Here is a 13,299-nt window from a genome sequence, read left to right as displayed (position 1 = left end):
AGAGAAATCGGGCCGCAATGAGCCGCTTTACTGCAGAATCACTGAGTGTTTAAACCGAGAAACAAGCAGGGAGAGGACAATGAAGCAAGTTAAGAACAAGCTAAAAGGCTTAAAATTACAAAATATGTCAAGACGATAACAAGTAAACATACCTGCCATTTTGCTTCTGATCACTGATGTGCACTTTTGTGTTCACCTCTCTAACTTCTGGTCTGCCATTGATGTGGAGTGAGTGTGTAACAGGCTTGTAGTACTCGAGTCCGACTCATGCCCTAATTTTAAGGACTTGTGACTTGACTTGGATTTGAGCACTGATGACTCGGACTCGTGCATTAATTGACTGCATTTGGACTCGTAAATTGGAGACGAGGACTCTGATTTTTGTAAAATGCCATAATAATTCGGCATAAGATGTTTATATCTACATTAATTTTTATACTAATTTCCTGCAAGAGAATGCACATTTACCTGTTCATAAGTCATGTTTAGGAACAAACTAACATTAATGGCGCTAAAATGCTTGGAGAGAACGTCCCTAGGATTGTCCGCTTTGCTTATACAGACTTCTCGTGCAGTGGGAAAAAATGCACTTCTATGTGTTCCATATGTAGAAGAACTATTGAGGAGACGACGGGGACAACCTCAAACTTCAATTGTCGTTTGGTAAGACTCCACCCAGAGAGGGAAGTGACACGCTATGTTCATTGCTCTGTTGATAGCGGGGCTTGCTGACCGATGAACTCGCTAGTGTTAACCCTCTCTCATGTTATTTGCCCTGTTGATAGCAGGGCTTGTGTCGGACTTGACTTGGATCAATAGTGGACTCGACTTGAAATTTTCTTTCATGACTTGACTTGGGGGGGACGGCACGGTGGTGTAGTGGTTAGCGCTGTCGCCTCACAGCAAGAAGGTCCGGGTTCGAGCCCCGTGGCCGGCGAGGGTCTTTCTGTGTGGAGTTTGCATGTTCTCCCTGTGTCGGCATGGGTTTCCTCCGGGTGCTCCGGTTTCCCCCACAGTCCAAAGACATGCAGGTTAGGTTAACTGGTGACTCTAAATTGACCGTAGGTGTGAATGTGAGTGTGAATGGTTGTCTGTGTCTGTGTCAGCCCTGTGATGACCTGGCGACTTGTCCAGGGTGTACCCCGCCTTTCGTCCGTAGTCAGCTGGGATAGGCTCCAGCTTGCCTGCGACCCTGTAGAACAGGATAAAGCGGCTAGAGATGATATGAGATGAGGCTTGACTTGAACACTGGGAACTGGACTCAGACTCGACGTTTAGTGACTCGACTACAACACTGGCGTGTAAACACGAAGGAAAGAGGGCGCAACTTGATCCTGCTGCTAATGTAAAAGCAGCATAGAAGATCGTCCTGGTTAAAGTGGACAGATGTGGGTGAAGGCGATGGTGAGAGATCCTCCACAGCTGAGAAAAGGCTCTTGTTAAATTCTTCTTTGTGTGCCAAAGAAAAACTACTGGCAGTTTTATTTAGATTCAGCTACTTGGCCCATCAAGCACTTCAGCATACCGTCACTCTGACTTCCTGTTTTTAACTGAATTATCTCAACATATGGAATCAACTCACTGCTCTTAAGACATTTAATGGGGACTTTAAAATGCATTTCTGGAGCTCAGCAACTCAAAATGACTGTATAGCTCACGTTTTAGTCACTGATCTGGGTGTGTAAATATGTAAAAATGTCATATTGTGATCGAGACATTTCTAAGGTAGATGCTAAACAGATTTGTCAAAAACGATCCACAAAGCAGTAGTGCTGCATTAAAATAATGTTTAAAAAAAAAGTTGTTGGGCATATTAGACGCTCACTGGCCGTGCTGTAAAAATTATGCATGCAGGCGCTCATCTAAGTTTCCAAATCTGTCATTTGCTTAACTCTTGAATATTTTTTTTATCGTGAATACTGTCATTAAAAAGCTTATTTTTGCTTTCTAAAGAAATTCATCTCATTACGATCTTTTCAGTACTTTGGGAGTAACGGCAGGTTGAACAAAGTCCACTCTCTGCTGACGGAACGTCAGGAAACTGCCGGTGCTTTTTGAGTCACAAGAAAGTGATCAGGCTCGCTCTCTCTTTTCTGATCGGTTTCCAACTGGATTACTTGTGAATATCAATCAGAACTTTAATAGGGATGTTCTCTTGCTCTCACTGTTTCTGATGAAGTATTCAGCAAAAATTTCCATCAGCTAGTTTTGATGTTATGCTTCATGGGAGACTTTAGGGTGAGTTTTCATAGCTTTACCTACTTATTTTTTCAAATCAAACTGCTTCATGTGAATGAATGAATATTTTAGAATATAACTGTAGTTGTTTTTGATGAAAAATATTGAGATCTTAGTGGTCAGAATGAGATTTTGAAAAACCAGAAGTCAGAAACGTGAGTGTTGATTTCAGTTTAATTAATTGGAATTGTTAATTGGATGTGGATCTCAGTTTCTTTGAGGGTAGCAGTGTTCTCCACGGGCGCTTTTAAAGTGGCACACCGCCACGTTATAATTCTGGCCCGCCACCCTTCCCTTGGCCAAAAATAAATAAATACGTAACTTCATCAGTATACACCAAATAAATTGTATTCAATTTATTATAATTTTGTAACTACTTAACACGCAGAAGACCATTAAACGAATACATATGGGGCTACCTGAAGTGGCCACGCGATTGCAATAGAAAACCATCCGGCCGGCTGCATACAGATTGTGACACAGAGCTCTGCAGATTGAGGTCTATCCCTGTGTTACGGTACATTACACCGCACTACGTTACACTATACTGACACATAGTAACGTTGGAAGCTACAAGCTGCAGCTAGCCAGCAGCTAAATAACTTTTCGGGTGCACACTCAAGTTTCTTGTAGCGTTATTGTGCAACAGTTACGCTTATCTATCGTCTTTTCTGACCATACACAGTTACAGTAATCATATAACGACACAGACACACACACACACACATGGTTAAGTTCAGGTCTTTTATTTTACGTATCTGTTATTGTGTAGGCGAGAGCTGCATTTTCCCGTTGCTTCACTGTGGTTGTTTACTGCAGGACTTTCGGATTCCTGGGTCAAAGGACCCGAACTACGGAGGCCGGGGTGGCTTTGTAGTGCCAGTCACGGGCACGCGCACCAGCTCGTGCATGGATTGTAGTGGTTTCACCCAATTAACATTGTGTATAGTAAAAAAAATGTATGCATTTATTGTAATTGGGTATTTTGTTTATGCATGGAAGTTCATTTATTTTTCACACAGAAAAAAATATAATAATTTCAGGGATGCACAACAGGCGCATCAGTCTCCACTGAAATGTCAAATAGGTCTCACATTCACAATAAAGATATGTACAGTAAGGCCGAATCCCATTTCACCCCTTGGACCAACCCCTTGGCCCTTCCCCTCCATTTTGCGCGTTCACGTGAAGGGGTAGGGGTATCCCAATCCCAGTTAACACGGAGGGGTAGGGGAAGGCGTAGGGCTTCTGTACCCATCCAAACGGAGATTTTCCTGGAGCAGACTCCGAACGAAGGGGTTTGAGTGATTTCCCACAATGCCATGCGGATTTCAGCGAGATTTCATGCGGATTTCAGAAAGATGGCGGTTCCCGGGCCAAAGATTGTCATAAATGTATTTTCTCCATTATTTACGTGTTTTAAGTTGTTATCCAGAGGAAACACGCCGCTTGATTCGCTTTCGAGCTGAGAATGAGCAGCGATTTCTGAAATCCAAGCTGCTGCTAAAAAGCTTTGGGAGTGAGTATTGTTTTCGGTTGCTTTACTGCGTACGTTTTGTTCTGTTATTCTCACTTTTATTGTTTACATGAGTGTTCTGACACCTCATTCTGTCGGATGTGGTGCACGAAGCGCCAAAGATATCCCATTCAGTGGTGTTAGTTAACAAATCACACCCTGCCAGCAGAGATTTCTGGCTCTGACTGTAGCGGCTGGTCGCAGCCAATGACGCGTCGCGTTTTGCTAATGTAAACGCTGACGGAGGTACGCGATGACGTATGCGATCGTTGAAGGGCTATCCCAATACGTAAGGGTTGAATTTCAAGCCCTATCCCTTGTAGCTCAGTTTCAAGGGGAAGGGCCAAGGGGAAGGCGGAGGGGAAGGCGGAGGGGAAGGGGTAGAAATTGGGATTGGGCCTAAGAGTGTTCATTTTTTGTAAAATGATTTTGACAATGATTTAGCGTTTCCTATCCATTTATTGGCCAGTTTCACTGTCAAAAAAGTCCAAAGTCCATCAGCTTCAGGGGGACTTTGTTCCCCTGGACCCCCACCAGGGCTCCGCCCCTGGACCCCGTTGGGGCCCTAGGCGGCTCCTAAACCCCCGCCACCACCTTTTATTTTTGAAAAGTGGAGAACCCTGAGTTAGCCTTGAAAGCTGTGAATATTATCATTTATATTCTTTAATATAAACACTAGTAGGCCCTACTTTTGAGAAATACAGAGCACAAAGAGTGAATTAGAAATGATCTTTTTTTTAATTGAGTGTACCGGTTTAACGTTTTGACCGAATTAGCATAATTCATATTAATTAAATACTAATTTGCATACATTTTTACTAATTTTTCAAACTTTCTATTCAGTCCACAGCCATCTGTGTGCTTGCCAATTTCCATGTAAATATCTTGGAAAAATTAAGTTATTAAGAAAAAACTTTTGATCTAATTCGTTAATGAGGCCCATTTTGGACCACGTTATCGTAACGCGTAATATAGCGGTTTTCTAAAAATTAAGCCATTTCTTCAATCTTTGACTTGTAATCTCTCAAGAACGGATAAACGTTTTTAATTCTGTGAAAAGTTTGTTGTTCAGCGTTCAATTCTGAACTCAATGAGAGCAGTTTCAAGCAATTTGGATTGAATTTTAATTTTCACCTGATTTGCCTATTGATTGTTTTTATTTCATTTTTAAAATTGTTTGACTGATTTAACACTACAAAAAACAAGTTTACTATATAAATTCAAACCAAAGCAAAAATGTAATGTCCAATCAGCTTCTTTCAAACAGAAGATTCTGTTATCGTTGTGTCTGCTCAGTCAGTAATCAGCATTGTTTTGAGCTTCGATAGGTCACTGCTCATTTCTCCCAGTACGTTTTGATGTTTTTCCAACTGAGTGACTGACTATTGTTTGATTTCTGTGACGTTTTGGATCATATTAATGACTTTTAAAGAATAAGTGACAAAGCTTGCGACCTTCGAAGGTGTCGTTCACATCACAGCTGCTTGTTTATACAAGTTGGGAGAGTGGGTTTCCAATGATCATTCATTCATCACCTCGGTTGTTTTCAATGATCGGTCGCTGATCAGGATTAGGAGGTCATGAATCAGCCATAGCCTGGTTTCAGTCCTATTCGACAAAGCGAAAACAGTCAGTTGAGATTAGTGGAACAATCTCAAATCCTTTATTCATTGAATGTGGAGTACCACAAGGATCAGTTCTCGGTCCATTGCTTTTCCTCATGTCCAGGTCAGACAGCAGGCTGCAACTAGTTTTCAACTACTTGCGTCTACCTGCGATAACAAAATCTTAAAACCTCTGCGTCTTGCAATACGTCTGACTACAATGAAGGATTGGATGCAAAACGCCTGCATCCACCTGCGATCGGTTGGGTGGCAACTGAAATGTTGCAGCATGTGCCTTTCTGCCGTCTGACCTGGGCATTATATACATGAACGACATTCAAACAACTGTTTGCTGCAAAACGGTCCTATATGCAAATGATACCGCCCTCATAGCGTCGAGCGTGAATACCAAGGATATAGAGCAGATTCTGTTCTCAGAGCTTGAATCGATCAGAGAATGGCTGATTGACATCAAGCTTTCCCTTCATGTTTGAAATCTGAAACAACTCTATTTGGCTCCAAACATAAAGTAAGAAAACAAAATTCCATTCAGGTGTAATGTGCTGGAAATACTTTGAAATGCCAAACTAAGGTGAAATACCTAGGTGCCACTCTTGATCAGTCTCTATCTGGAGAGGACACAGCCATAGATGCAATTGCCAGGGCGAATGCTAAGCTTAAAGCTCATAGGCAATGGTTTTAATTTTATGCACATTTGAAACTTTTATATGTTAAAACAAACCCTCTGTAATTTTCTTCTGGTCCCAAGAAGTATTGTTAATAAGTAATAATTAAAATAAGTTAGCGCAGATCGCGGCGAATTTCTGTTCGGCTATTTTTGTGACCACTCGGCGCGTGATGTCAATTAAGCCAAACAAACCGCTTGGGTTGAGTCCACTTCCGTTTACTTACATTGCCGTTCAGCTTGAATGCAGACGTGAGTTCAGGAATTTCCAAAGAAAAACCATGCCTTATTGTTGTGCAGTGAACTGTAACAACGGGACCGGTTCAGGAAGAAGTTTTTACCTTTTTCCGAGAGAGAGGAGAAGAGGCAGAGAGAGTGGATTGGCTTTTTCCGGAAGAGGAGAAGAGGTGGAGCGAGAGGATTGGCTTTTTCCGAAAGAGGAGACGAGGCAGAGAGTGGATTGTGCGCGTGAAACAAAATCAAGCAGTCAAAGAAGAAACGGAGCAGCAACGCAAAAGCAAAAAGGAGAAGATTGGAGGTAGACATTTTAACTTTTGCTTGCAATTGACAAATCAGGAATCCTGAGGGATCCTGTACATTGTGGAAATGAAACAAAGGGATATTTCCTCGCTTAGAGTCGGCTATAAATAGTATAATGCCGCGGATGACAGGCTAATGTGGCTTACTGGTGCACTGTCAAGTAATCGTTCCCTATATCCACTAGGGAGGGCGGTTTAATTATTCTTCAAAAGGGCTCTTATTTAGTATTACGACGAAAGTAGGAATGTATCATAACTACCAGGATGAATCATTTGGGCGCAAGTCTTGTTGAGGTCCGGGGTCACCGCGATCAGAGTCGGCCGAGTCGCTGTCCGATTCCGAGGCCGCACGGTCAAACCAGTGAGCCACATTCACCGATTGCTTCGCAACGGCCATAGGTTCATACATATATGGTTTCACCTCCCGATATTTAATTTGGAGAGTTCCTACTTAGCTTTCCGACTTTTTACACAACCTCTCACGACCAAAGTCCGTACACGTGTGCTCTGTTCGCAAGTAAAACACAGAACTGCTCCCAGTCTGTTTGGCTTAAATGACGTCACGACGACGGTCCCCTGGCGGTGAAAGTGTGCATAAGTGAGATGTAAACAAACCTTCGGAAATTGAGCAAAACAGTATATTTTAACCATTTTTATTCAATTTTAGGGTGCAAATTAGACATTAGGAAAATTGAATTCGCTTTTTGGGTCGTTCTTCTAGACAATAAAGTTGATATTCTACGTTTCATCTCCGACCGTTGCCTATGACCTTTAAATTCCTCTACAGAAAAGCAAGAAATATCGACAACAGAACTAAGAGGATGCTTGTATCTGCCTCAATCCATTGTCATTTTGACTATGCCGGCACGTCATGGTACACACTGGTTTAACTAAGAAATACAAGACTAAGTTAGTGTACCCAAAACAGTCATTCAGTTCCTTTTAGGTGTACCAGCCAGAACTCACTCATATTGGCGCTCATGAACTTGAATCGGTTGTATGTTGCCTGTTGAATTACGTGTTAACCAACTCAGCTCAAATTAAATCTGGTTTATTATATTGTCAATGGTAAAATTCCAAATTTATTTCTCAGCTCACTTTCAACCTACACGTAATCGTCATTCACTTGGAATAAGATTCAGTAGCACAGCTCTCCAGATACCCTCAGTGAAGTGCCTTGGTAAATCATCTTTTTGTCACATCAGTACTTTGTTATGGAACAGCCGACTGAGTCATATACAGGTACATACAGGTCATATATCTCAGGTACAAACCCCAGTTTAAGTCTAAGGTTAAAGGAATTTTTATTCAACAGTTATTGTTCTCAGGAGTCTTCAGCTTTTATTCGGTATAGACCACTTGCACATATCAAACATCACGTGATAATTTCACCTGGGGGACAAACCGACACCGTCTTTTGTGTAAGCAAGGCTTAATCTGTCTTCAATATGGTTCATTTTTGCACTGTTTTTGGTTGTTCAAATCAAGAAATAAATAAAAGGTATTACCGTCTCCCTGCTATCAAGAAAAATGTTAACAAAGAGAAGCAAATTCTTCAAGAACAATGAAGAAACGAGTGGTTAAAGAGAATACGACGAGAGGAGTCAAGCCTGAAAACACACGGACTCAACTTTACAACAGCTGCATACAACCCCGATTCCAAAAAAGTTGGGGCAAAGTACAAATTGTAAATAAAAACGGAATGCAATAATTTACAAATCTCAAAAACTGATATTGTATTCACAATAGAACATAGACAACATATCAAATGTCGAAAGTGAGACATTTTGAAATTTCATGACAGCAACACATCTCAAAAAAGTTGGGACAGGGGCAATAAGAGACTGGAAAAGTTAAAGGTACAAAAAAGGAACAGCTGGAGGACCAAATTGCAAGTCATTAAGTCAGTTGGCAATAGGTCATTAACATGACTGGGTATAAAAAGAGCATCTTGGAGTGGCAGCGGCTCTCAGAAGTAAAGATGGGAAGAGGATCACCAATCCCCCTAATTCTGCACCGACAAATAGTGGAGCAATATCAGAAAAGAGTTCGACAGTGTAAAATTGCAAAGAGTTTGAACATATCATCATCTACAGTGCATAATATCATCAAAAGATTCAGAGAATCTGGAAGAATCTCTGTGCGTAAGGGTCAAGGCCGGAAAACCATACTGGGTGCCCGTGATCTTCGGGCCCTTAGACTGCACTGCATCACATGCAGGCATGCTTCTGTATTGGAAATCTCAAAATGGGCTCAGGAATATTTCCAGAGAACATTATCTGTGAACACAATTCACCGTGCCATCCGCCGTTGCCAGCTAAAACTCTATAGTTCAAAGAAGAAGCCGTATCTAAACATGATCCAGAAGCGCAGACGTCTTCTCTGGGCCAAGGCTCATTTAAAATGGACTGTGGCAAAGTGGAAAACCGTTCTGTGGTCAGACAAATCAAAATTTTGAAGTTCTTTATGGAAATCAGGGACGCCGTGTCATTCGGACTAAAGAGGAGAAGGACGACCCAAGTTGTTATCAGCGCTCAGTTCAGAAGCCTGCATCTCTGATGGTATGGGGTTGCATTAATGCGTGTGGCATGGGCAGCTTACACATCTGGAAAGACACCATCAATGCTGAAAGGTATATCCAGGTTCTAGAGCAACATATGCTCCCATCCAGACGACGTCTCTTTCAGGGAAGACCTTGCATTTTCCAACATGACAATGCCAAACCACATACTGCATCAATTACAGCATCATGGCTGCGTAGAAGAAGGGTCCGGGTACTGAACTGGCCAGCCTGCAGTCCAGATCTTTCACCCATAGAAAACATTTGGTGCATCATAAAGTGGAAGATACGACAAAAAAGACCTAAGACAGTTGAGCAACTAGAATCCTACATTAGACAAGAATGGGTTAACATTCCTATCCCTAAACTTGAGCAACTTGTCTCCTCAGTCCCCAGACGTTTACAGACTGTTGTAAAGAGAAAAGGGGATGTCTCACAGTGGTAAACATGGCCTTGTCCCAACTTTTTTGAGATGTGTTGTTGCCATGAAATTTAAAATCACCTAATTTTTCTCTTTAAATGATACATTTTCTCAGTTTAAACATTTGATATGTCATCTATGTTCTATTCTGAATAAAATATGGAATTTTGAAACTTCCACATCATTGCATTCCGTTTTTATTTACAATTTGTACTTTGTCCCAACTTTTTTGGAATCGGGGTTGTACATGTAAAATGGAAATAAATCGACTAAGGCAGGAAAAACTATTTTGGATAAAATTGTTACCATCCGTTACACACATCAATCTGTGTGACTCAGTTGTGCCTTTTGAATAGAGAATAAATGAAGCGGAAACTGAACATAAACTGTTTATTGAAATTATTCTTGTAAGAGTGATTTATAATTACTATATGTGACTATTAGCCTGGCAAGCTAGACTAAATGTGAATATTTAGTCTGGCCTCGATCCATAGACATTTCCGAAGCGGGTAGGAGGAACAAACCACTGTCTTTCAAACTGTCTCTGTGCGTATAGGCCAACGCTCTGACCAATCAGCGCAACTGTGACGTAGTCAGAGCGACAGAAAGCAGTGGGGGAGGCCTTGAAATTAAATAATTTTTCAAAATGCGTATTAATTAATAAACAGGTTCTAGATATTAAGAAGTTTGGAGATAATGACCACAAGTTTGGAGTCTGTACCACATACACATTTTTTTTCCAAGTGTTTTTCAAGGGTTTGCTTAAACTGTTTTTGAGAGTTTTTATTTAGTGGTGTTTGGTGAAATAATTTCCCTTAAATTTAAAATAATGGGAAAATAAGAAACAATCAAAAAGTAATGTTTCAAAGCTGTTTATTAATTCTTCGTACTGCACAAACTAGCCCCATCCTTTTGGCTATGAGCGGAGCCAGCTGGTAGATCAGACTTTTGCCATAGCCGGTCGGCAAAACAGCGAAAACGTCCTTCTTGAAAAGGAATGAGCGGAGAGCCTCTTCCTGCTCATATTTCAACGAAAACTCCAAGTCTAATTCTTCTAAAACTGATTCCAAAGCGGAGTCAAACGCGCGCTGTTCACTAGCCGTAGCCATCTTTCCTGCTGTGCTTTCTCCAGCGTCGCGCAGCCTTGTTGTCACTCCTGCAAAAGCCCGCCCAAAGAATCCAAACAAAAACCTTGCGTTGTGATTGGCGGGCACGATTTGATGCCCGGGGTGTTTTTGTTTATATGGTGCGAGGCTAGACCCATTCGCTAGGCAAAAAATATTTTTGGCCGCTAGGCGGTTGGGTCTAATTTACTAGGCTATGTGACTATAGCTACAACTGGAATGTGCTGATTCTGTTCATGTTTATAATTATTGTATCACTATTAGATGAAATAAAATCTTACAATATTGTTTGAAAGTCAAGAGCAAGATATTTTATTTGACAAATAACATTTCAGATATTGTTTTAACAATAATAAGTATCAATGTATAAATGACGCAGTGTGTCCGAAACCACGCATGCGTTCACTACTCCTTACTCACTATATAGGGAATTACTATATAGAGGACTATATAGTGAGCTCATTGGTAAAATGAAGAAAGACTTTTGGACACTAGTCCACCATGTCGTTGTTTGCTTACATCGTTACTGTCGCACAATTAAAATGTGCCAGATCAGTCAGCTGGTGGGTTTTCAAAACAATAAATACATGCAATGTGTATTTTTGTGATAAATCCATATTATACTGAGCATATTTCCCACAATCGATACAAAGTACTTTGTGTCTGCTGCATCTTTCAGTTCTTTTAAATCAAGGCTGAATACTTTCTTCTTTGCCACTGCCTTTTATTAAATCAAATTTGAAGCTTTTGATTTGATTTCTTTCAGTGTGACTGCAGTGCATGATGGGATATATTGCTTGGTTAGTGACCATCGGTTGTACACTACTTTTCGCCATGCATTGTAGGATACTTTGAGTGCACTATATAGGGTGTAATAATCGTCACTATACATTCGGACAGCACTACAAAATGGCGAACTCACTATATAGTGCGTTCGCCATTTTGCGTGATTAATATATAGTCCACTATATAGTGAGTAGGGAGTGATTTTGGACACAGGGATGGAGTGCAAATAGCCATGTAACTAGATGTCTTTGGAGTTGCTGAGACAAGGAGGGCTGGGAATACCATCTAGCCCACAGTTCAGGTCGGAGTCCTTTGAGAGTAAATGCTTTGGCTTCTGCAGCGTTCTGTTCCCAAAAGCTGATGTCGGAAAACATTCTTTACACAAAGAAGGTTTTCTTGCTTTTGTAGTTTTTTTTTTTTTTTTTTTTTTAAACTGTTCTTCTGTTGGTATATTCCAACATGTAGCTAACACTAACGCTAGGCCACAAATCTGCACCGTCACTCCAGTCATTTCGAGGAATTTTGTACGGATCATAACCGCTAATAAAGTCTAATTTCTGCATAAATCTATCCTTCGCTTCTTTTTGACTAAGATTATCCAAGTAATCTGGTAGTAGAGCTTTTTTTAGCTGTAGTTTTCTTCGGACAACAGCAACACACATCGGACATCTCCGCTCGGCTTCAGTATGTAAACAAAGATCGCTTGTCCTTCAGGTCTAGGGTAGCGACGGTTGCTAACATAAGTGTGACATCAGCGCAAGGAGTCCTATTAAACATTTACTTATTGTTATTGTACGCTTTAGCTTTTGTTCCCATGTTGATCATGTAACTCCTTTGGGACCACAATGGAAATAAGAGCTTGTACTTTTATCCATTTCTTATTGTCCCCTTTTTTTTTTGTACAATGTCATTTTAATAATGAATAAATCAATTAACCATTGTTTTCAATGACCAGTTACTGATTCCCTCAGTTCCCGTTGACCTATTCGGTATCTTGGGGGGAGACTTCCTTCTTCGTGTAACACATGAATGCTATGATGGCTTGATGAACATATAAATTAGTCTGTCATGAGTTGACTTTGAGTACGCACTAGCTACTTTCTCCTGAAAGAGGTTATCCAGCACTGACCTTGTGAGGTTTTGAAGGATGAACTCCAGTACTAGTTACAGTACAGCTCACTCAGTAACAGACTCGGTGAGTTATTTATTCGAGGAATGCGTAAGATTCTTGAACAGTAGCTCAATGTTTAGTCATTGTAATGTTAATTTAAAAACTGTACGTTTATTTTCCTCACTATATCTTTTATCACACCCCCCTTTACAATCGCTGTCTTCTCGTGTGTACTGGGTTGAAGTGCTTGCTCAGATTTCTTCAAGCCTTTTAAGGATATTTAAGGTGAACTTGAGCGAGGCGGCCCTGCTAACGGCCGTGATGATGTGATAAGAAAAGCAGCTACAACCTTCCTCCTGCCCCGTCCTCCAATCGCACAGTGTGTGTGCATTCAAACAGTCCAGCGGTGCTGCCTTTCGAACTCGGTGTCTGTGTATAAATAGAGCCCAAGAGGACTGCACTGGTATTTATGACTGTCTAGCGTACAGTGCTAGTGTTTAATAGGCCATGTGTTCTCCAAGGAAAACTGCAACTTCTGCGATTAGGTAATGGAGACATTTTTTCCTGATGTTGCTGAAGGTTCTCTGGTTCTGCAGCGTGATTGTGGCTTGTTTTATTGAATGTTAGAGGGGTGTAATGGTGTTTCATGCGGCCGAGTGATCAGCTTGGGAGAAGGGACAGCTTTTCTCTCTACTAATCAGACCAGTTAGCATCT

At 41.1% G+C, this 13,299-nt stretch overlaps 1 protein-coding gene across 6 annotated transcripts in view; it reads left to right on the top strand.

The window, feature by feature from the left end:
• Positions 1-13,299, top strand: part of specc1lb (sperm antigen with calponin homology and coiled-coil domains 1-like b) — a 106,232-nt gene that overhangs the window by 17,403 nt on the left and 75,530 nt on the right. For 2 of the 6 annotated variants that reach the window (XM_060936008.1, XM_060936001.1), the window contains exon 1: positions 13,064-13,129. The exons of 3 other annotated variants lie outside the window; for them this stretch is intronic. In XM_060936008.1, coding sequence (XP_060791991.1) covers positions 13,092-13,129 — 38 coding nt within the window. In that variant the 5' untranslated portion in view covers positions 13,064-13,091. Of the gene's footprint in view, positions 1-6,434; positions 6,582-13,063; positions 13,130-13,299 lie in introns of those variants that run through there. One more of the 6 variants, XM_060936006.1, reaches the window with a different exon arrangement.

The sequence above is a fragment of the Neoarius graeffei genome, chromosome 12 (genome assembly GCF_027579695.1).
Source record: "Neoarius graeffei isolate fNeoGra1 chromosome 12, fNeoGra1.pri, whole genome shotgun sequence".
Taxonomy (NCBI): domain Eukaryota; kingdom Metazoa; phylum Chordata; class Actinopteri; order Siluriformes; family Ariidae; genus Neoarius; species Neoarius graeffei.
This window is presented reverse-complemented; position numbering and strand designations above follow the sequence as displayed.